The sequence below is a fragment of the Lepidochelys kempii genome, chromosome 1 (genome assembly GCF_965140265.1).
Source record: "Lepidochelys kempii isolate rLepKem1 chromosome 1, rLepKem1.hap2, whole genome shotgun sequence".
NCBI classification, from domain to species: Eukaryota; Metazoa; Chordata; order Testudines; family Cheloniidae; genus Lepidochelys; species Lepidochelys kempii.
The window spans coordinates 120,638,202-120,663,172 of record NC_133256.1 but is presented as its reverse complement, the minus strand read 5'-3'; the positions used below and the strand labels follow the sequence as shown (position 1 = coordinate 120,663,172).

The 24,971-nt window shown below is 44.3% G+C and overlaps 1 protein-coding gene across 1 annotated transcript in view; it reads right to left on the bottom strand.

Annotated features, from left to right (window-relative positions):
• The window catches only part of GABRG3 (gamma-aminobutyric acid type A receptor subunit gamma3), a 527,538-nt gene extending 506,776 nt beyond the window's left edge, over positions 1-20,762 (bottom strand). Inside the window, exons 1-2 of the mRNA XM_073353127.1 lie at positions 20,596-20,762; positions 15,891-16,039 (exon numbers count right to left, since the gene is read on the bottom strand). Of these exons, the coding sequence (XP_073209228.1) occupies positions 15,891-16,039; positions 20,596-20,648 (202 nt within the window). The 5' untranslated portion in view covers positions 20,649-20,762. The remainder of the gene's footprint in view (positions 1-15,890; positions 16,040-20,595) is intronic.
• Positions 20,763-24,971: the final 4,209 nt, after the last annotated feature.

The following is a 24,971-nucleotide window of genomic DNA, read 5'->3' as shown; positions in this document are numbered from 1 at the left end:
AATCCTTTCTCCCCCTCTGGTAAAGATGGGGGGATTCAACCGGTGTCGCCCACATCCCAGATAAATGCTTTAATTACTGAGCTAAAAGATATAAGATGGGCAGCAGCAGCAGCAGCTCCTCCCCCCCTCCACTCCCCCTTCAGCTATATTTTGAATGGGACCTGATCTGATCAGCAGCCTCTGAGCAAGCCTAACAGATTGGGCCTCAAATGCATTCATTCCCCAGTTCACAGATTGCTCTGGGGCTTTGGAAGGATATAGGCATCCAGACACCAGAGCATGAACTTATTGAGTTCGCGGGGGTGGTCGGGCACAGGAGCAGAAACTTGGGACTTATCTACATGGTGCATGAGAGGGGTGTGAGTTCTAATGCACACCAATGCACACCATTAACACAATCTAGGGAACTTTTAGTGTACACCAGCGGGGTCTACTCAGGCTTCATAGTGCTTTTCACATTGGTGCATGTTATAATTTATATCCTTCTTGTCCACATTGCTGCACCATGCAGACAAGACCTTAGGTGGTGAGGGAACTTTTACCCTGAAAATGTAGGCACCTATAGGTGGATTATGGGTTTGTGGGCCCTGGGCCACAGCAAGTGGGGGCCCCTCCCCACACCTTCCGCCTGCAATCCCCACCTGGCATTCCTGCTGGGGAGCGGAGTTGGGGTGTGGGGGCTTCCTCCACCTGCCCGGTGCTCCTGCCAGGGAGCAAGGTCAGAGTGACCATTTTTCCAGGGCCCCCCAATTGGCCAGGGCCCCTGGGCACAGGCCCCATTGGCCCAGTGGCTAATCCACCACTGTAGGCACCAAGTGAGTATAGGTGTCTGCCAGAATCTGCAGGAGTTTCATGGATTACAATGAAGCCTAGACTGGGATTTAGGTGCCTAAATCTGGGTTTAGGCACCTAAGTACCTTTGTGGATGAGGGCCATAGACATTACATACTTTATGTGGTCATTATTATCCTAGCCTAGCAAACATAGCTAGATAAATGGGGGTTACTGGAACATTAAGTGTTCCATTAATGCAGTAACATTCTTACAATGAGTACCCTATGTGTGCAGTTTTGTAACACTGACAAAGGATGCTTGGCCCAACAAAGTAATTTGTTACTTTGACCATTACTTGCATTTTTTTAATTGTAAGGTGCAAAATGGGCTGTGCAATATAAATCAAGTGAGAGAATGGTGAATGATTAAATGGGAATGAAGAACTAGGTGGGTTGAGTTTCTTCTAGACTTCCTAACCTTTGAGATTTTTAGAGTTGAAGAATTTTTTGTACAGAAAGTGTTCACATAGCAAGACCTTCTCTGATTTTTCTTTTGTTTGTTTTTGTTTTAAGAAGCTCGGGTAGTAGGAATCACCTCTGATTAGGAGCACAGGCCACCGAGCTCCTCCGTACCTTACAAACTAATAAAACCGCATCAAGCAGGTGAATTACATATGAACCCAACATTCTTAGTCATTATATTGTACAGCAAGTACCTCATGCCTGGTAAACATATCATTCCGTCACCAAACAGCTGCATTCTAGCATGTTGTCCTCACTGGTAACACATCATGCTTCAGGCACACTCTTAAAAGGGAAGGTCTGGCACATGTTGTAATATGCTGTACCATTGAGACCAGGTCCTCCTCTGGTGTAAATGGACATAGTTCCACCAACTGCATGAGTTTTACCTTTCACATACCCGGCATTTCTACTAAAGGACTAAAGCTTTTTGTTTATTTTGCGGACTCTAATGAAGCTACACTGGTTTACACCAGATTAAGATTTTACAGAATGTGTTCTGTGTTAATCTAGTATTGTCAGGTCATACACATTTATACAAAACGATGATGTCAGCACATTTTCCTGATTCACAGGAGCCTTTTCCACGTCTCAGTAACTTCTCTGAACAATACCAGTATCCATCGGCAGTTATTGATGCAGTGCTCAGTTTGTTGGGCTCAGTGTATTGTCTTTAGATTTACAAAATTAGACTTTCTCACATCCAGTTGGTTTTGAAGCAACATATTCATGAATCCATTGTAGCGGAGACAGACCAAGAATAGATTATACTGATTTTACCAACATAATTGGAGTGCTACTTCAAACATGAGGAACACGCGGGTGCTTTGCCCAGGTAATTGTTTATTTCCCAGTTCAGCCCTTTCACTGACCTTCCGTAGCAAAATATAGCAGCTGCTGCTGTTACGCATGTTGGGGGTGTTTTTACCATTGTTGGTTAGGGATCCCAGGCAGCAAAGCTTCTGCACGGGGTGGCTGAGAAATCCATCTTTCTTCCCTCCAAGATTCTCTGGTTGTTCTTATTTAAATCTGGTTCTATCCCACACTCTAGCCACCTTTCCAGGAGTGCCCGGGAATGTGAATTATCCAGGGAGCACAAATGGCACTTGTGTTCTTTCCATTCACTCCCTCCTGCACCCTAAATGGCTGCCACATGCTATGTTTCCAACTCCTTTCAGGAGAGAAGACAGCTTTTATTCCTTTCCCTTCCCCCACCCTGTTCAAAGGGTTAGTCTTCCAAGAGGTAATTATGTCTGTTTTAGGCATAGTCCTCTCTTTCTCCACTACTTTGCATAGACTGTGAGCTCTTTGGGAAAGAAACCATCTTGTTCTGTGTTTGTGCAGTGCCTAACACAATGGGGCTACGGGTCCTAAGTGCTACTGTAATAGTTATATTAAAAAACCCATCTTAAATCCCTCTCTTCTTCCCACATGAAGATTCCTCTTGATATCTGTGATGCTGGCAGACCAGGTCCCAGCTCATGCCAAGGCCCCAGGCCTCACTGAACGCTGACAGATGCATAGCTGGAAAACTGTCTGGCTTACCTGTGTTAAAATAGATGTTAAGTTGATAAGAATGTTGATAAGAATTTAGACCTTATGAATGGCTTGTAGGATGCTTCATGCATTACTCTCACTTATCTGTATACCATGTTATAGAGCGATAGCAAACGTTTGCATTGTAAACCTCTAATTGTGTAACTCACCAAACAGGAAAAAAGCATTAATGAAAGTACTCACCCTGCACAAAAAAAGGCCCATTGAAAACAAAGGAGCCATTGTGTAGCATCAAAGGACAGAGACCTTGTTGATTGCATTCCTCACTCACTCTAAGAAGGGGAGATCTGCATATGAACTCATTCCATCAGTTTGGGCTCTGAGGTGAAGGGAATAAAAATCCCTGACAAGGATAAACTCGGTTCTCTTTGCTGCTTGGACTGTAAAGGGGCAAGAATCGCCAAGCATAAGCAAAAGACCCCTTGGCTGTTTTTGGCTGGGTTAGCCCCAAAGGACATATAGAGTCTATTTATGATAGAAGTTTCTATTATCTGTTGAAAGTTAGGAGTGATACTTATTTGAGTGTGTGTGTGTTACTTTCTTTAATCTTGTAAATAACATTTCTTCTCTTAGTTAATAAAATCTTTAATTTATTACAGGACTAGCTACAGGTGTTGGGTTTGGTTTGAGATCTCAGATACAATTGATCAGGGGTAAGTGACTGGTCCTTTGGGACTGGGAGTAACCTGAATATTGTTGTGATTTTTGGTATAAGGGATCATATCACATAGCCAAGCTTGCCTGTGTGGCAAGATAGACAAGAATGTCCAAGGGGACTGTCTGTGGCTCCATGGTAAGATTATTATAGTGCTTTGGGAGTTCACGTTTATGACTGGGTTGGTGAACTCTAATTATAGAACATACCACCAGTTTAAGGTTGTTGCCCTGCTTCTTAACAGTCTGCCCTGGGGTTGGCACTCTTGCTCCTGAGTCACTCCAGATAGCGTGACAATAGCATCTCTAGTACTTACACACTTGCTTGCTCTAGAAGTGTAACTAGAAGGAATTGCAAAAAGAAAAGGAGGACTTGTGGCACCTTAGAGACTAACAAATTTATTTGAGCATGAGCTTTCATGAGCTACAGCTCACTTCATCGGATGACTGGATGGAATTGGGAGAACGGAGGAATTGGGAGAACTGGGGTGTATATGTGATCCTGGATTGACAACTCACGTCTTCTTGCTTCCTTGTAGGGGATGCCTCAGTGTCGTCTGCCTTTGTCATAGGAGGCCCCAAGAGAAGCCTAGCACTGATTAGTAATAATTTTATCTGCTCCGACAGAGATATGACAAAGCTGTCTCTCCAATATGATCTAGAAAATATTTTTATCTGTGATGCAGTCAGTAGCTCCCTACCATTATGTCTGGGATGGCATAGCTGGAGCTGATTTAAAGAATCAGGTCTGGCAATCAGCAGCTGACAGAAATCGAGGCAAACCAAACAGAAGCAGTAGTTTGTAGTGCACTTCAGGGTGCATTTTTGTTTGGCACTCCAGGAAGGCTGAACAGGCTGAGGAAAGACTCCAATATAGTTTGAGCAGTAAAGATTATAATTTGTATAGTGCTTAAAATGCAGTTCTAGTCTAAAGACTGACTTAGTAAAAGTGCTGTCTTCTCCGTTAACAGATCTGCTCTCTGTGTGTCTTCAGAAACTGCTTACTTTAATTACAATCAGATGTATTTAAATTCTTTTTTTCCCTGTAAATCCTTGTAAAGCCAGCACAGCAAAGAGTGACAGAGATGGATCTGATTCCTCCTTGCACATCGTCAACAGAATATCTTACCAATTTCAATTAGCTACACTTGTGCAAACCCACTAAAGGCAAATGGGAGTTGCACAGCTGGCTAAGGGGCTATTTCTGCCTGCAGAACCTTTCCTACTAGTCATGAAAAGGCAAAGGGGGAGGAAAGAACGCAACTGGATGAATAATCCAGGCTGAGTTTGTGGGGCCAACATTTTTACTTTTAAATGGAGCACATTGGTTGGGACTCATGGGTACCCAAGGGATGGGTACCAGAAACTGTGAAGGCTCAAATATACAAAGGGAATGGAGGAGGCAGCCAGGGGGCTAGTGTCTGTGCAGAGGAGATGGGAACCCAGACAGTGGTGGAATGAGGTGGTGAGTCTTTAAAAAAAAAAAAAACACAAACATAAGGCCTTGAGCACTCGAGAGCCTGCCCTTGTAGGACTGTCTACCTAGCTCCACCAACACCAATGCTAGCATAAGTGGGACGAGACTCAAATTTGCTAGTTAAAGATAGCATTGTCCCCATGTTTGAGACGGCCCTCATGAACTATATTTGTAAAATCAGTATAATCCATTCTTGTCTTTTCTCAGCTAAAATGGATTCATGAATGAATTTCCTTGAAGTCAATTCCTTGCCCACTTGTAATTTTTTAATTACAACTTATAAAACCAGCTCTTGTGAAGAAAAGCGATAATAAAACAAGGTGATAAACTATCTCAGGTACACAAGGCCACCTTTGCATGTGGCAAGAACTGATCCCTTTTAAATCTTTGGCCAAGTGCTAGAAAACATGAAACCCCCACACCCATGCATGGTGGCTGTGAGCCATGGGAACCTCTAACTAGTAGCTTTAGGGGCAATCCACAAAGGAACTTAAGTCCCATTTTTAGACATCACTGAGATTCACAAAACTCCTGCTTGGCTGCCACCTAACCCTTTAGGCACCTAAAGTCAGTCAGCACCTAAGTTTTTGCTTCTGGACACGTTCACACGTCCCTATCTCCCACACTGCGGCCTCGTTCTAGGCACTCAGATGCCTGTCTCCTGCCTAAGCCACAGAACTATTCACAAACTGGGGGAAGATTGCATGCTGGAGCCTGGTCTGGTAGGCATGCCTAGGGGGAATTACCACAAGACTACAAATATTCCGATATGGGTCTCCCTCCATTTTTCTTGTTGAAGGTGTTCCATTTTTAATTAAATGTTCATTTAAATATTAAGTGGGCTAGAGTTAGAATGACTCTGTAGTACAGAGTTGGTTGATTCATCCCTGTTCAAATCCTTTCTCCCCCACAGGAGGAGTGGGGAATTGAGCTAGACATCTCCTACATCCTAGGTGAGTACCCTATCCACAAGGCCAGGGGTTCTCAAATTGTACATTGAGACCCCAAAGTGGGTCGCAATGCCGTTTTAATGGAGTCGCCAGGGCTGGTGATAGACTTGCTGGGGCCTGGGGCCAAAGTCTGAGCCCCACCTCCCAGGCCGAAGCCTAAGCCCCACCACCCAAGGCTGAAGCCAAAGTCCCCTGCCTGCAGCTGAATCCCTTGGGCTTTCGCTTTTCCTTCTCTTCCACCCGGGGCTGTGCAGCTCAGATAGGCTCAGGCTTCAGTCTCCCCTCTTGGAGTTGTGTAGTAATTTTTGTTGTCACAAGGGGGTCATGGTGCAATGACGTTTGAGGACCTCTGCACTCGGCAACAGGTTATAAGGGGGGAGTCTTCTCCCAGCTGTATTCTTTTGGGCTGCAAACATGATTTAGGGGAGGGAACCAAATACTTATGTTCCCCCCAATTCATGACTTGCTAGCAGAAATAGGTGCCTCTTTGCAGCCTGGACTTAGGTGCTGAACTCAGAGAGGGGCAGGGCTTAGTACACACCTCTCTGGACAGCATTTCCCATTGGCTATCTTAAGGACTCTTATTATTTATCCACAATGGAATGGTTTCAACAGGAGAGATGGAGGGAGCCCCTTGCCCCATTCTATATCCCAGCGGTTAGGGCACTCAAGTGAGAGGTCTTAGATCCATGTTCAAATCTCTTCTCTTCCTGAGGTGGAGGGGGGAGTTGCACTGGGGATCTCTCACATCCCCAGTGAGTACCCTAAGCACTAGGCTAAAAGTTATGTGGGAGGGCTAACAACAACAAGCATAGGCCAAGAGAGTGTTTGCAGCTGAGACTCCCAAGAAGAGGGAGGTGCCTCCCTCCAGCCTGGACGTAGGTGCTGAACAATCTGAGCTTAGGGCACCCTGCTTGCCTTGGCATCTCCTATTGGATACTTAAGGTGAAGAGCCACCTTATGTGCCGGCTTCTGTGAATCCCATTCTTAGGTCCCTCTCCCTGCCCATTAATTGTATAGGGAGTGTAGGCACATGTTACAGGCTTTGTGAATTCCTGGTTTTTGTTTGGTTCCCACAAAAAGAAAAAATGATGACAATAAGATTTCATTTACAAAAACCTGATTTTTTTTAAACTATAAATATTTCCCATAGAAATTTCCATTTTGACGAAAAAGCCATTCTGCCATTTTGCCAAAAAGAGGTTTGCATGAAAAATGTGAACACTTCTAGTTCTTGCATCACATATAGCTTACTTCTAAATGAATGAATGAAGAAGAAGGCTTTACTACACTTGGGTGGGTGGTGGATAATGGGTTGTCTATAAAGAAGGCTGATTTGAAAAAACAAGGATGTCTTGTCTTGCATAGGCGTGCTGGGAGCTACATGAGTAGTGAGAAGCCTGGGTCTAGTAGTAAACATCAGGCTGCTATTTATCCTGATTATCTGTTAGGTAATTCCTTCAACAGGATAATCATAATCTCTTATTTTGTATAAGTCTCCTGTCAGCTTTAGAGTTTTAAACAAATAAACTTTAAGAAGGTGAATAGAAGTTAAGCATGTGGATAAATGTCTACCAAGTCCTGCATGTGAATCCACACATACGGACCCTAGAGCTCACAGAGTATCCTATTGGCCACAGGGCTTACACCTGACTGCAGGATCAGGGCTTTCCTCTCTGCTAGTGTCTCCTTTACAGAAGAAGGAAGGCCCCATAAAAAATCCCTCAAATTAACATATAAACAATATTGTAATTTAAAACAACAACAACTGTTTAATACATGCCAGAAAACAACTCCCATCTTGCAAGCCCTTCTTTTCTGCTCAGATCTGTTTTTCCTCTGGTGAAAGTGCTAGGCTCATAGAGAAGTGCCTACCCATTGTCACCAATCAGAGAGATTCTTACAGACAGTCTGTGTCTGTTAGGTCTTCTATTTCCTCCCATTTGGGCAGATCTGATTCCTGTTATGTATAGCAGTAATTGTCATTTGATAGTTTGTAAAACATGTAATTCATTTTCCTTGCATTACATTTTTTTTAAAGAGAGGGAAACATTTAGGGGAAAAATCCATTCAGTGTCTTCATTCATACTTCAAAATAACAGAAAAATTACATGCCCACTTTACAGCCCAGACTGAGTGCGGAATGGGCAATCTTGCTCACTAATGTAATGAGGAGATATGTTCTAATCTCCATTTCAGAGTGGAGGGATTTGAGCCCCTTAGTTCTTCTAAGAAAGGTTTATCTCTGGACAGGAGCCATGAATAAGGCTCCAGTCCTGCAAATGCGTACATAAGAGCTAGGTCTTATTGTTTATGTATTTCTTTTGCATGTGGTTACCTTTACTCACGTGGGCAGCTCAACTGACTTGAAGAAAGTTAAGCATGAGCACAAGTGTTTGCTGGCTTAGGACATAAGACTCCCATCCTGCAATTGACGGCATGTGCACAGAATTGTGCCTGCACAGTGGCCCACTGAAGTCCATTGGGTTTTATGAAGGTTGTCTGCTAATAGTTATAGGGGTGTATGCTAATAGTTCTATAAGCTTCTTAAATTTGTAAGAAGCTTTGTTGACAGAAATCATTGGCCCATATGTAGAATAACTTGAGTGTATGAGCATTAAAGAACCAATAATGCTGTTGAAGATTTTTTTCTGACCTGAGACAAAAGGCGAAACAAGAGTTCAGGGAGCTTGTGTGGTGTCATAGAAACCCAGAATAGTGTTATAGATTTGCTCTTCACAGGTGTAAATGCTTGGGTTTTTTATCCTAGATCTCCTCTCCCTCCATTCCTACTGACCATTCTCCCCATCTCTCTTCAAGCTGTTTCCCAGACAGGGTTCCCCTCTGCCCCAAAGAAGATTCAAGCAGACCACAGAACATTTGGACATCCTTATAATTTGGGGGTGCCATATCATCAGTCCTCCGTGGTTTCTGTTCCATCTACAAATTCAAAGATTTTTGCTGTACACAGTAGCACACTTAACACTCCCGCTGATGTTATTGCTGTCCTGGGATTTGAGTGAAATCTCCTTGAAGCTGGTGGATGTAACTGCAACCCTTCATCCATGCAAAATATACAAAACCATTAAGCTCATTTATGGAATGAGAGAACTGAAACAAGAAGAGCTACTACCCAAACTACAGGCCACATCTGAGCTATGTGTGGAGAGGGGTTTCACTGTGGGAAGAATGTGTTTTGTTTTTGGTGGAGCTTTGTGTGAGAAGAGATGCACCAGAGAAGCTGACAGAGAAGCAGCAGAAAGCCAAGGTGACATCAGGACAACCACTGGGAGTGTAGGCCTGAGAAAAACCCTAGCGAGGGAGACCTTTTGGGGTAGAGTGCTGCTCTGAAAGAGGCTTGGAATTATAAGCAAAGAGACTGTCTTCTGATGTTTGATTTCTGCTTTGTTCAATGTACATTCTTTGTAAATAAACAGGGTTGTATCAAAGAAATACCTGACTCCAGCATCAACTTCTCCTCCTAAGAGAAACAACCTGTAGGACCCCATGTATTGGTTAACTGCTCAAGTCAAGAGAGGTAATATTATTTTTCAGGCTATAGAAACACCAGGTACTCGAGATGACATCAAAGTAATCATGAGAAACCTGTGGTCTCATCAGCAGTGGTGAAGAAGTAGACGTGAAAAGAATCACATACAACTCTTATAAATGTACAGTGGCCTCAGGTGAGGGGGAAGAATGGAAGATGCATAGGCCCTCATGAGGGTCCAGCTACATCGCCCTGGCAGGTAGCACTAGATAGTCATTACTGCAGTGTTAGAAATGGATGGGAGGCTAAGGGCTCTCGAGAGAGGAAAGAGATCTCATAGCAAGAGGCTCAATTTGCTTTTTTAAGCCACAAGTCTGGGTGCATCGGGGACCTTTCTGTGGGTCAATGTTAAAAACATACACAGTTTGAGCGAATGTTACTGTCAAATGTTATGGAACACCTCTATGTTGTAAATTTGGAGAGGTGATGAGATGCTCCTCCCCCTACCCTCCTTTCTCACTTGGAGGTGCTCTCTCTACTATCTTCTCTTCTGTCTGCCCCTGTTCCCCTCACACCATTCTCAATCTCCTCTCTTTCTTGCAACATCCACAGTTTCTCTTTTTTTTGTCCTTACCTTCTCTCTTTTGTCCTCTCACATCCCTTTCCTCTTATCTCTTATTCTCATCCTTCCTTTGCCCCTCACTCTCTCCTCCTGCCCACACAGACTTCCTGTGGTTGGGGAGGAGCACTACATGCCCCACTGCATACTGAGCAAGTCCTATTATGTGAAGTTTCTCCCTTGTATGACTTTCACCAACCATAAAAGAAGCAGACAGCATGTTATCTTCTAGATATAAAATTACTTCAGAGAACACAGTGACTCTCCCTGTAAGGTGTAACAAATTGTACTTCTGAAGCAATGAAGCCTTCTCTGATCTCTGCATGTGTGTCCAAGATGAACTTTTTACATGTAAAAATGAGATCTAAACAATATAATAAAACTAGCTTCATTTTTCCAGGTTTCAGAGTAGCACCCGTGTTAGTCTGTATTCGCAAAAAGAAAAGGAGGACTTGTGGCATCTTAGAGATGCATCCGATGAAGTGAGCTCACGAAAGCTTATGCTCAAATAAATGTGTTAGTTTCTAAGGTGCCACAAGTACTCCTTTTCTTTCATTTTTCCAGACCCTTCTAAAAATTGAAAACCAGTCATGGACTAAACTGGACAGAAGATGGTTGGGAAATAAAGTGACATTAAAATAAACTAATTTCAAAGGGCATATCTTTTGTCATGTGCTACTGAGTTTCTTTGGTGTTTAAAAATATTAGCTATATTAGTAGGCAAGTTAGTATTGTTTGATTAAAAACCTCTATGGGAATGACAAAATGTGACCAATTAATGGGGTATAAGTGAGGTTTAGGCTGTCTGGATTTCAGGCTGCATTATTGTAAATCTCACTCAGTGGCCTATTGCTTTGTCAGTTATTTCACTTGATGTTAGATAAACAAATATGAAGTTAACTCATATTAGGGCCAATATTTATACTCCAACTAAATGTCAGAGCTTAATCCTGTATGTTGGGGAAAATCCTGTTCCTCTGGTAAGGTCTGACCTTACTCCATAACCAGATATGCACTTGGGCTAGAGTCTCAAAGGGGATTTAAGTGTTGCAGTGCTCAGTGTGGCAATGCCTAACTCCTATGCATGGAATTGACAGCCCTGAGTTAGACACCTAGGCTCCCTATGCATTGTCTGGGAAGAGTTAGATGCTAAGAAAGGGATGTCAGAATGCTGAGCAGGGAGCCACCTAAGCTAGCCAGGAATGAAATGCTAAGGAAGAGGTGGTGCTTACGGCCCAGATTCCCCAAGGGATTTAGGGAACTAACCAACAGGCCAGAAGGAGGTACCAGTCTCTGATCAGGATTCACAGATGTGAACCCTCTCCTGGAGTTAGGCACCTGAGCCAAATCAGCCCTTTCTTGTTAAGAGAGCCACCATCCATTATAACCAATAGTGCCGAGGTGAGGGCACTAGGATGGGGGTGAGTCAGTGTCAAGTCCCTGCATTAATGAACAGTGAGAGTGGAACAGCTTCAAGAGGAGGGACTGGGAGCCCCCCCGAACTATATCATAGCCTGGTGGTTAGGGCACCTGCCTGGGAGATGGAGGGTCCACATGAGGCAGTTTAGGGCTTTGCACTTGATCTCCCACATCCCAGGTAAGTGCCCTGAATATTGGGTATAATGGTGGGACACACATGCCAGCCAGCCCCCAAACTTCTCATCCCCTATCATTCTTTGTGAGGATTAGGTATGCTCAGAATCTGCCTATTGACTCAAGCCCTGCAAGCAAGGTAGATGGGGAAATGCCTAGTTTGACAATCCTACCAGGGCTTAGGCATGAACTGGGGTGCCAAGCAACTCAGCAGCCTCAGGATTTAGTCTGTGAGTGCCTAATGGCAGAAATCAGCTTGCTGGCTTCAGTGAATTCCATTTTTAGAGGCCCAGCTCTCCCCACACAATGCCTGGGGAACCTGGCTACCGAGCTTGGGACTGGGAATTCCACTAGGCAGCAGGATACCAAGGGATACCAAGCATTGTAGTGCCTAAGTCCCTTTGTGACTCTAGCCGTTAGGGCTTGATGCAAACCCCACTGCAGTAAATGGGAGGTTTTCCTTTGATTTTAGTGGGATTTGGAGCAGGCCCTTGAGCAGCCGGCTATGGGAGAGGCTTCAAAGCACGGTGGAGGCACTTTCCAGGTAAGAGCCAAGGCATCCTGCTCCTTAAGCTTGATACTGTTTGCACCAATAACTTGCCCCAGAGCAGGTATTGTTAGTCCCATGACTGTGGCTAGGAGTAAGTGTGTGGCCCAGATGCTAGACATTTTTATCAGTCCTCTGCTATAAACTGTTAATTTAGGATGTGTTCTTTTTTTCTATTCAGAAAATAATTTTCGCTCTGACATAATGGGAAAACTGCCAAATACAACAGTTAAAACCCAAACCTTTGGAAGCTGTGATGCTTAAACCTCTCCCAAGTGTGCAGCAATAGGAGACTAGGGTCAGATGTACCACTAGTACAGTATTGCTTTTATTATGAAGTCCCAAGTGGTACCTTTGATTTAGATACCTCCTGTAAAAGCATCAGAGAGGTGATGCCCTGTAGCACCTCTGCCTAATGCCTGCGTCAGACACTTCCCCTCACCTAGATCCAGTGCCTGCAGACATGTTGTCCTGTCTCACAGCTCTGAGGGTGGGTTTGGAAAGATAGTGACTTTGCCATATTTTCCAGCAGTGTTAGCCTCCTGTGCATTTAGATCCCCTGCAGGTCACTTAATAAGGGCGTTATTCCTGGCTGGGATGCAATGTGACAGTTTGAGTATTAAAACACTTGAAATATGTCATGTGGGAACTCAGAGCCCATGGGCAGAGTATAAGACCATAGATCATTTCACTGTATGAGCTTTATGCTGGGCCAATCACACACACATAACCTTCTTCCACTTACAATCCTCTTCTCCCTCTGCTTTTGGAATGAGAATTTCAAATATGGGTGCCCAAGTTTAGGTGCCAAAGTCCACCTAAATAGGTCCCTGAAGACATTGTCTGGCACTTTTGAAATTCAGACCACCAGCAGCTCCCATTAACTTCCCTGGGAGCTATTGGGTACTTAGCACTTTTGACAATCAGACCACCTATTAAAGAGCCTAATTTTAGGGCTCTATTATCAAAAATCTTGACCTTGGTGTAAAGAACTGGAATAACCAAGTAGAGAGCAAAGTTGCATAGAATGGTGAGTAGCCACTGCTCCATTAAACATAGGAAATGTTGAACAAATGAAAAGCCCCTGATGAGTAGTCTGTTGTACCCCAGTACAGATTTAACTCTGTGTCTATCGTCAGTTTAACTTCCGCTTGGATACTGAACATTGTATTCGACCCAGTGGTATATTCAGTATCTTATCAAAAAAAGAAAAGGAGTACTTGTGGCACCTTAGAGACTAACCAATTTATTTGAGCATAAGCTTTCATGAGCTACAGCTCACTTCATCGGTCTCTGTGTATATAATGTCTTCTGCAGTTTCCACAGTATGCATCCGATGAAGTGAGCTGTAGCTCACGAAAGCTTATGCTCAAATAAATTGGTTCGTCTCTAAGGTGCCACAAGTCCTCCTTTCTTTTTGCGAATACAGACTAACACGGCTGTTACTCTGAAACCTGTCAGTATCTTATGTAACTCCAATTTTTTCTTAATATTCCAAACTGTGTGCTTTCTCTTTTATGCCCCATGATGTCTAATGCATTTTACCCCCTGATGCCTTTATGAGACAGATACCACAGTTAAGGTAGGAGGATTAATATACTACATTTATCTATCTCAAGCAAAATGTTTATCTTTGGAAGCTCTTAAGAGAAAATTTAGCTTAGCTCTTTTCCTCAGTTCACACACTTTGACATTAGGAGCTTTGTATGCTCTGGCTTAGTAAAGCCACCCATGACTGTGCTCTATGGGAGAGGAAGGGGTGATATTGCAGTACTGGCCTGGGATGCAGAGGCTTGGGTTCAATATCTGATCCTCCCTCAGGCTTCTTGTTTGACCTTGGGCAAGTGCCTCATCTGTAAAATAGCAATATTACTTGTCCTTCATCACAGGGCTGGTGGGAGGGTAAGTTAATTAATGGTCAGGGAGTACTTCGTTGCAGGACTGAAATTATGAGAACCCAATACATAAACTCAATTGACAGAATCCAGAACTGTAAATGCTTTATCCCATGCTGTGTAATGCAACTACTTTATCGAAAACAAGATTTGTGACTGTTTAGGGGGAGAGATAATGGGAATTATTTAGGCAATAAATGACCTTTTCAGTGTTGGAGAAAATAAATGACCACTACTAATCTTATGGAGGCTCACTCCCCGGTTCTGAATTATTATCTCACCCCCCCAGAAGCATATCATCGTTTATCCTGTTCATTCGGGTCTGTGTCGGAGAAATGATTTATCTCCAAAGTTAGTGATCTGAGGACAGGTTGTAGAAAGCAAACTGAACTATCAGTCCCAACATTTCTTGATGTTACTGATGGCTGGGAAACTTGTTCCTGCTGCAGCTCGGAAGAACATGATTCCATCGGGTATTAAAGATTTGCTGAAACCAGTCTAGCAAATTAGGGAGATGGGAAGATGAACTGTTGCTGTACAGTACAAGCACAAACTTCTATCAGTTATGCTCTTTTCCAACATGATGGAAATATCACTGTAATTACTAATTAAAGAACCCTATGTAGAGATGTTTTAGTAGTATGGGATAGATTTTATTAGAATTGTACTAGTGCCTAGCTGGTTGGCACTTGTTATTACAATAAGGACTGAGCACAGGGAGCTCCTACTCATCTCTAAACTGACCAAAACAGAGAACTTCTAGAGGGTACATTAAATACACTTGCTGTCACTGCATTTCTGTTTGAACTCAGGGGTAAAGATTATCTCCCTGATTTCTCTGTAAAAATCTATCAATAGTAGAGCATGCACCGTTGGGCATTTTAGGTTAATTCCCTCACCGTTTTTGTTCCTCTACCTATACATGAGGGGAGGGAAATTAAAAAGATAAATTGACTCTTTATCTCTCTTTCTCTCTCAAAGTGTGCATAACCATAAGGGATGGTAAAATGGGAGCTAGAACTATATATATATATATATGATATTGTTATGGAAGAAAAAAGTCTTGCTGTATACAGGCAAATGAGTCAAAAGAATTGATTATAGAAAGATATCTGTTGGTTCTTATCTAATCCAATTCCCATCACATATCCATATTGCCACTAGACTCCCACATTCCATCTGACCACCCGGGAGACATTTCCCCTGGTTTCTGATTGGAAGATTTAGGAAACCCCCCACAAGTTGCCCTTTCATCTTCTCGGAGGCAAATCCAGCCCCCTCCTTCTGAGCTGCAGGAGGCCCCTTGGCAAGGGAACTTATTTAGTTATACAGCACTGTTGGAAGGGGGCTGGATCTGAGTCCGCTGGGCTTCTGTTGCTGTTTTTGTTGGTTTTGCGGACTGCTGTTTTAATCATTTGTCAGGATACACAGAGAGCTTTTTTGTCTTGTGTACTCAAATGGAAATAAATATATTCCTGACTCTGCCAATGACCAGTCATATAATCCTGGACAAGCCATTTAATATTTCTGTCCACCAAACTTCCCCTCTGTAAAACAGCTCTAATCATGTTAAGCTTCCTCCAAAGGGTGCTGTGAGAATTAGTATTTGTAAATTGCTATAAAATGCTAGGATTGAATACCTACATTAGAACTGAGCCTGAACCAAAAGCCTGGACCTGAACATTCCTGAACTTCGTCAAAGTTTGGATCCAAATCTTATCTTTGGAAATCAAGCCCATCATTAATAGAAACACAAAATATTTCTATCTAGATATTGGTGTATCTTTTCTACAGAAAGAAACAGAGGACTCACTTCCAATGTCTGGCCGTAGCTTTTTGTCATATTCCCTCAGCAACTTGTTTAATATGAGAGTCGCATCTGTGTCTTGAGTTTTTGGAGCTAATACCCATTTCTGGTTGCCTGTTACATCTTCATATTCATCCTCTTCAACCTTTCTGGAACTGCAATACAAAAATAAAATGTTATGTTACATAAATAAAATCTGAATTTACATTAACTAAATCTCAACAGGCACTCAAGAAGTTTGGGTTCTTTATTCTGTTTCAGCTATCTAGTTTTAGAAGTATTTTGTTAAAGGAGGCATTTATTCCCAGAAGTGAAAGAGACCTTGTAAGGGGCACGAACTGAAAATAATTATATAATCCATCTCACACCACTGATTTCTCACAGGAACTTCAATCTGTGGATTAATGCAGGGAGCAGACTAGATCACTTTTTTTGAAAAATCAGCAGATTAACTGATAGGTAACTGGTAACTCACTGGTGACTGGGTAACTGGTAACAGAATTCTAAGGTGGGTAAACATCCTGTAGTATTATACTGACTCCTTCAACACAGCTGATTCATCTCTTGCACAGCAGGCTAATAAGAATATTAAAAATTCAGCTCTTTTAATACTTCCTGATCATTTCATTCTATTAATAAATTATTATGCTATCAATGTTTTTTTTTAATTTCAGAACTTAATGCATTACAAGGGTTAGAATTAAGAAGATACTTCTTGAATGTAATATGAATTATCACAAGTACATAAATATGTTGCATAAGTCTCTTTGAATCTCAGAGTCCAAGCCATTCTGTTTTTATAGTTCTCTACTTTGGGCATTTCAGGAGCTAAGATTCCTCTTTCTACAAGAGGTAGATTATCTTTGTTACGTGACTAAAGCATTAAAATAAGTTGACAACTAATAATTGTCCAGAAACTTTAACTAGTGCCAGTGGTGCTGGAACTAAGAGTGCGGGAGGTGCAGCTGCACCCCCTGGCTTGAAGTGGTTTCCATTATATACAGAGTTTACAGTTTGGTTTAATGGCTCTCAGAACCCCCACTATAAAAATTATTCCAGCACCCATGGCTAGCTCAGAATGTGGCTGAACATACAGTACTGTTTTCACACATGGGAATCCATTTTCATCTGTCCTACCAGTTGCTTTCTTAGTGCAATGCAAAATGTTGACTTGAATCTCTAAAGTCTTATGGTTTGGGTTTCAATATCTTAGAGACCGCATCTACTTTATCCATCACATTTGAGAACATCTGGGACACAGACTGTCATGAGATTTTCATATATGCAGCTGGAAGAAGGATGATCTCAGTGGTGAAACTTTGGGCCTGATTCTCCATAGCCTTCTACTTTGCATATGCCATTCTGATTTGGTGTAATTTTACTCCCATTTTGCAAAGTGTGAAGGACTACGCAAGGTGCAAAGCAGTGGAGAATCAGATGCATAGGCCATATGTACATTAGAGATTTGCCCAGATTAGAGCTATCTGTAAAGCCGCATCAGTGCAAGCCCCAAATATAGACAAGGCTATAGACTCTTAAACTTGCTTTCTCCCATTCCTTCAGTACCAATTCCTTGATCTTCTGGGGCACATTGCAAGTCTAAACTCTTTGCTCAGGCTTTTTATGAAGGGATGAGTTGAATTAGGTCTAGAATTTATTTGTATTTCTTCTTTGGTGGGTTCAGGAGTACTTTGGGAGGGGTGTGGATTATTATTTTTATTGTCTGTGATGGGCACCATGTATAAATAGAAAAACATCCACAATTATCATAGTGAATAAAGATTTTATTCAGGGTACCAGTCTCCGAATCCTTCAAAGAATATACCATATATAAAGGGGTTTTTTTTTGGGGGGGGAGCAGTTTTTTCCCTGTTCAAGTGAAGCCTATATAGAATTATTTCTAAATGGAGCTACTGGGAGTTCTGTGTGTGGAACACTTGTAGGATGAAGCCTGAAAGATATAGAACTAAATGTGGGAGAGGGAAGCATTTTAAATAATGAAACTTTATTTCCTGGGGCACAAGCTATAACTTTCAGCTCCTCTTGCTCATTGCGGTCACTCAATCTAAGGTGTTTTTTTTTCTTTCAGACTCCTGATAAGCCAAATATTTGTAATGCAACATTTTCAGAATGATTCTCAAACATGCACTATTTTTAGATACACATTTCTTGGGTCCAGCAATTAATGATCTGCATTGTTGGGTGAATTATGAATGAAAACCAGGCCTTTTGGCAAATTCTGTCCTGAGCTGTACCCTTGCCATTCCATTAACGGAATCAGGTTGCACGGGTGTAAATGAGGGCCATGTTCATTCTAGCACATTGATTTTGTATCGTGGTTCACATTTTAGATATTAGCTTCTTTAAAACTCATAATCAACAATAATCTAACACTTGCCAGATATTTTAAATCTTCTTCCTCCAGTAAATAGTTTCCCGGAAAGCTATATCCTGGAGGTTTATGTTTTCTTCTAGATGCTTGATTGCAACTGGAGGTTGGGAGAGGTACCTAAATTTTCAGAGTAATTCATGCTAACTACAGTGATGTGCATTATGTATATATTTACAGGCACTTTTATTACCTTTATGTATGTGCTCCTAAACCAATAGGCTCCTACTAAGTATTTAGGATGCACTGTCATAGCTAAACTGCTTAGTCCCCACTCCCAAGAGAGACAACCATATTCCAAGACTTTCCAACAGCCACAGGAAAAGAGGGGCTGTTTTCTTCCTATGTTGAGAAATAGAAAGCAGAGCTGTCGCCCCTCCAAGTTCTTATTATGTAACACTCGCTTTTTTTTTTGGGGGGGGTTTTACTGTGAGAGGAGCAAACCAAACCACACCGTGGTGCACTCCCCAAGAAAAACACAACAGAGAAGGAAGCTTGAAATGCTATAGGAAGGCATTTTCTTTAACGGGTAAAAGTTGCCTGGAGCCTCAGTTTCTAGATCTTGCCATCTGCTCTGAAGAGCTGACAGTAATAAACAATGAGGTAACCATGGGCTGGGGTGGGGGAGGTTGGAGGAAAAATTGTGTCTGCGGGGAATGAGTGAGGTGAGCGGAGAAGGGGTTTGAGAAGCACTCTCTCTCCCCAGGGTTTGGTTTACAGAGAAAAAGTCTGAATGTCCACGTAATCAGGAATTCGGCATTTCAGGTTGGAAATGACTATGAACGAGATTGAGTGTGTGCGTGCGTGGGAGAGAAAGCGAGCAAGTTAACTCCCAGTGTGTCTGCGCCTTTTCACTTCAGTGTGCTGTGTTCAGGGGAGATGCTGGCAGCATTCCCAGCAGCCGGTCCATGGGAGACGTAAGGGTCTGCCAGAAAGTTCGCCAGCGAGAAATGCTGGGCTGGACGTTGGAGTTGAAACTGAGAGTATGCGCGGTGCAGACACCAGCCCTGCCGTGTCAATGACAGGGTATTTACCCCAGCTCTCCTCATCAGAGTTTTCTGAAGAGTTCTTCATGTCCGTTTTTCTCCTCTTAGGTCTCAACCTTTGGTCTCTGTTGTAAGAACTGGCCAATCACCTACGTTTTCAAGTGTTGCACTAAATATTACAGATTAATAATAATCTACCAAGAGGGAGTTTCTGTCACTAAGGGCTTGATCCTGGGAGTGGTTAAGTGCCCTGAACTTTCCTTGGAGAGCCCGATTCTGCAACACTTGCTCACCTGAGTAACTCTTGCTCCTGCAGTTCTCCAATTCATTTGAGAACTCAAGTGAACAAGGGGTGTTCCTGTGAGGAAGGGTCTGCTGGAGATCAGCTCCCAGCAGACTAAGGAGGGGCAGACTTACAAAGTGCACAATCTCCGGAGGGCCAGGATGACATTTCCATAGTGACGTTTCCCCAGTGGATGGTTGTGTGATTATTAAGGTATTATCATAACCCCTTCATACTATTATCAACGGAAAGCCTCCCCGTGGATAACCTCAGAGGAGAAATTTAGGCAATAAAAACCGCTTTGATCTTGCCGAAAAAATCACCATCGCAAGAAATTCAGAGGACCTGTTTGCATCCGTTGCAGGGACAGAACTAGTGAAGCTTGCCTTTTGGTGACTTGGTCGTTGGCTTGTCTGAGTTACCTTTTCCTAGGCAGAGCTCACCTGCCTCCGGCCAGAGCATCCCGTCCTTCCCTCTCCTGCTTTCCTTGGCTTTCTTGAATCCTTGAGGCAGGTACTTTGAAGACTAAACCCCCGATTGAATGATACTCTTGACCAAGCCACACGCTGCATAGTACATAAAAGAACCGCGCCATGCCTATTAAGTGGGTACAGCTGCAGAGAGAATCCAGTTGGCAACCCTCGGGGCTCGGCTAATTCCAGAACAAGCGAAGTAATGGGGAAACTTTTCGCAGACCCAGGTGAAGCGGAGAGATTTTATACAACTCCCTGGCAGAAGCCTAAGGATCTCCGTTTCTCTAGCCTTATATTACAATCCTGAGTACAAAAACCTGTCCGAGGTGACGGCTTTGACAGTGAATGGAGGGATGGTGGGGGCTGATAGCAACTAGCTAGTTTAGCTACACTACAGAGCAGGCAGAATACAAATAGTGCAGAGGAAAACGGGGGCAAAAGAAAGGGTGGGGGGGGGGAATAGCCTCCTGTGACTAAGTATTTTCCCAACTGTGCGTATGATATTTCAGCATGAGCAAGACACATTATATGGAAGCATCTGGGAGGAAACACGGGAAGGGGCTGCACAGCGCAGACTTACCAGGCTTGAAACACTGCCAGGAGGAAGAAAAGCACCAGAAGCTTCGCTGACATGATCCGAGCAGGTACCAGGTGCAGCAGGACGGAATAAATGATGCCGGACTTTCACACGCAAAATAATGAGGCGATGGGCTACCGCTCGGATTCTCTCGCTCTCCTGTTGTATTCCCAGCTCTAGCTTGGGGGAGGGAGTGTGTGTGTGTGTGTGTGTGTGTGTGTGACTATCCCCTTTGCACTGCTCCAAAAACCCAAAGCCACACACCCAAGGAGACTCTCCCAGCTCCCAGTGCAAAGCCAGCTCCAGGGGCGGGCAGGTGCTGGGGAGCTCCAGCACTTCCCCTCGCTGGCAGTCACTGGGCTGGAATAAGGTAGCGGCCCCTCCTGCTTGTCAGAGGTGTTTTAGCCAGGCACCTTCGGCGGGGAGCAGCGAGCGAGACCAGGCACCACCAGGGCAGCAGGCGCGGGGCGGGGGGGGCAGGAGCGCCGCGGTGGAGACCCCCCCTCAGCCCGGGCCCTGCCCCGCAGCCAGGCGCGCTCCAGCCCGGACGCAGCGGGGCTGCGAGAGGTGGCTCAGCCCCCAGCCTCTGGGTCCCTGGCCCGGACCCACAGGTACCCCCGGCGTGGCCCGAAAGCAGCAGAGCCCGCCTTCCCCCACCCGCGGCTCCCGTACCGATAGGCAGGGGGGAGAAGGGAGAGGGAACTCCCTCCCTGGGGCAGTTAAATGACCGCCAGCCGCAGGCTTGGGCTCTGCCCCAGAGCCCCGGCGCGGCTGCTGGGGCTGGGCTGGCCGCGTCCCCGGCGGCGAGTTTGGACAACGGTCGAGGAGGGACCCAAGCCCAGCCTGGCGAGCCGTTGCTGTGGGTTTCCTGGCACACGCGGGGAGGTCTCTGACAGTTGCAATAATTATAAGGATGGAAACCAGCGTGGGGCGGGGAGGTTCAGATCCCCCCCCCCCCCCCCGGCACAACTTGACGTGGAGCGGGTGTGTTTGCGCGTGTGTGTGTGGGGGGGGGGGGTGCGCGGTGCAGCCGGAATCTGCCCTCCTCTGGGAGACAATGCCGGGGTAGGGGCCAACACGGGAACCCTCTGCTTTGCCTAGTGGTGCAGACAGGCGTACCCGCCCCCAGCCCAACCCGCACTTGGGAACTGTGGCCCCGGGTGGGCTGGGTTACTATTTAGAGCTGTGAACTGAGATCATTGATGTAGGTGGTGGTGCATATTACAACAGACGTACCGTAAACACCCCAGGTCTCTGATACGTTTGCCATGGGTACGTCTAAATAATGTATTCTCCGCCATAGGGAATAAGTGTCCAGAAGCAAGTTTGACCCAAAGTGTTTTCAAGCCAACACGCATAATAGCTTGGACCTGAACAGCATGTGAACCTGAACCTGAAACTTGGACCTGAACACACTGCGATTAAAAAAATATCGTGGACATGATTTTTTATTTACTACTTCAGGTCTGTGCATCTCTCAGGTATCAGGCGAATAATACCCACCTTCCCTTGGAAACAGAACAAAAGCAGTCAAAAGATTTGATTTACATTACACAAATATAGAAACAAGAAATCCTGATAAAAATACATTATATATTCATTTTGTTGTGAAAGTAAATCAGGCATAATTTCTTCCTTTCCCCCCAGAGGGCTTCTAAGTGATCATAAATGAAAATGAAATGAAAAAAAATGAAACCAAATAAAAAAGAGAGTTATATATTAAAGTGTAATCTTGTGCTCAGAATAACTTGTAATGTGAAGTCTAAAAATAGCTGCAGAGATAACTAGAAGGATTTTGTTCCCGAAGTTATTTATTATTGGAATGATACAACTTAAAGGAAATTCACCGTGATCTGGGCACTTAACTTTCAATGGTGCACATTTCTGGAACCTATAGTTTCATTCGTCCTATTATACATTAGTTCTTATGTGTTGACTTTATCTAATTACATTGAATGCAAATTATTATTAATCACCTGTTATCAAATCTGTATCTCCCTCATATCGCCAGCAGGGGAATCCAGGCTAACTATGGAACTTCCTGTTCTTTGAAACAAGAGGGATCAGAAGTTCAAAGGGAAGCTTTATTTTCATTTTCAGTGCTCTAAAATTCCCCATACTGCTTATGTCCTCGTGTAGGGCTTTGAAATGTTAATTTATGTTAAGAGCCCTCTTTTGCGATATGTTCATTTGAAAGGTTATCTGCAATTATCAACTTTTTTTAGGATAAATGACCATATTTCAGGTGTTTAAAACAGACTAAGGTAGATTTATAAAGGCATGTTACTGAAGGAATGTATTTAGTACCTTTGCATAACTCATTGTTCGTAAACGGAACTATTGCTATCTTAGGTCTCAGTGAAAGTTGGCTTTTCCTTCAACAATGTAGTATATAATATACATTGTATTTGTCTTCCCTATTGGGAAGTATATTATCTAAAGTTAAAGTTCATCTTAAACCCCGACCTTAACGTTCCTGGCGATTTGGGAAGAGAGGCAAGCGTTATATAAACAACGGTTTTAGAAATACCAGCCACACTTTCGCCAGCTTTAAGGCCATAAGGAAATTGCATGGTAGCAGACTGTCCGAGGACGCCTGCTAAAGCGGACACACTGCTCAGAAAAACCTGCACCGGAGCTGGACACAACATTGTGTGCAATTATTCACGGCAGTGAAATCGGGAAAAGCTGGCGCGAGACCTTGCTAAGCTGGTGTCCCAGCTGGAATAGGACAGGCGGATGTTAGATCATATGGGGCTGTCTCTCCGGGGATTTCCATTTGTGTCGGTGCGTTTCGCAAGAGTTGTTGTTGTTGTTTTTGTAGGCGCGTGAGCAGCCTCTGCTCGCTGTTGTCGAGTCCCAGCGCTACCCCCAGATTCAGCACCCGAGGCGTGGACAGCTCCCGGGGAGCCGCAGGCGGCCAGCGGGCGCGGCGTTTCCTGGGCTGCCTTCCTGTAGGTTTGTCCCAGTCTGCGAGCGGGCGGCCGGCTAACTATACAGCGGCAAAAATGCCCTAACAATAGGAGAGGATCGCTGCTTGCAAGTCGCACGGAGCTCCAGGGTCCCACTTCCAGCGCGGGCTGAAGAGTTTGTCTTTGGGAGCCGCTGGCACTGAAACCCCGATGGATTTCACTCTGCCCCAGGCGGGAGGGCAATGTGTCCGAGAGCCGAATGGCTCTCTCGGGTTCACAGGCAGGAGTGTACCATCCCGAGGTTTCTCCTTCTTCTGGTGACAAGGAAGAGCTGCTACTTGCAGGATTCTTCGTGGCTGCAGGAGCCTCTTGCGGCTGCTCTGAGAAATACTTCTGGAGGAGGGCTTTGTTCTCCTTTTCCAGCTGAGCTCACTGGTAGCTTCGGCTAGGGGCAAGCCACGTGAAGCACTGGTTAGAGGCGATTTGCAAGCGATCCCAGGGTAACGCCGGACCCTCCAGCAGCTGTCTGGAAGGCTGCGGTTTAATAGCAGGAGGCAAGTGCCCACCAGGGAAAAAGTGGGTGGAGATAGTTTTTAAAATGATGGGGAGTTTTGGTAAGGAATCCCGCCCTGCCACCCGCCACAGACTGAAAGAGGCCTAGCTCTTAAAGCTGAGGCATGGATCGTCTAGTCCTCACGGGGTCCCCTCTAGAAAAACCTGCAATCAGACAAAAGGTGGTTGCTTGGTCCATAGTGCACAAGTATGTCAACGGCCCACTTCACCTTGAGTGGCCCCTTCCTTTAGTGGAAGTCGTTAGCACATCTTCTATTTGTTCCACTTTGTATTTCACTGTGACCCTTTCCCAGACCTGGAGAAGAGCTCCTTGTAGCTAGGAAGCTTCTCTCTTTCACCAGCAGAAGTTGGTCCAATAAAAGATATTACTTCAGGCACCTTGTCTCTCTAACATCCCAAGAGGATTTAAATAGCTGGGCATCACCGCCAAACAATGGTGAAACCAGCTCCTCTGTTTTCTGTCCAGTATATCAGAGGCAGCAACTTTAATCTTATACAGCAGCACCTCTGGTGTAATATACCGCCTATAGAAAAGGCTCCAGTGTCTGTTTCTGGGTGAAGCTTGTTCCTGTAACTAATTCAGGGCCTGATTCACCACTGACTTGCTTCACTCCCATAACTCCCTCAAAACCAGACCATGTACTGTCACCTAAAACGAGTTAAGCAGTGTTGAATCAGTCCCTTACTCCCCCCTTACCCTTTACACAGTACAAGCCAGCTAGCCTTGTCCACCCTCCCCATTCCCATCCCATTGCCTCTTCCATCCCCGTCTCATGTTGTCCCAAATGAGATTCTAAACTCTTTGATGCAGAGACCCTGTCTTCAGCCAAAAGTACCCTTAAAAGTTTTCTGGACATAGCTATGGTGGTTATGGGTGTGATTTTTATCAACATA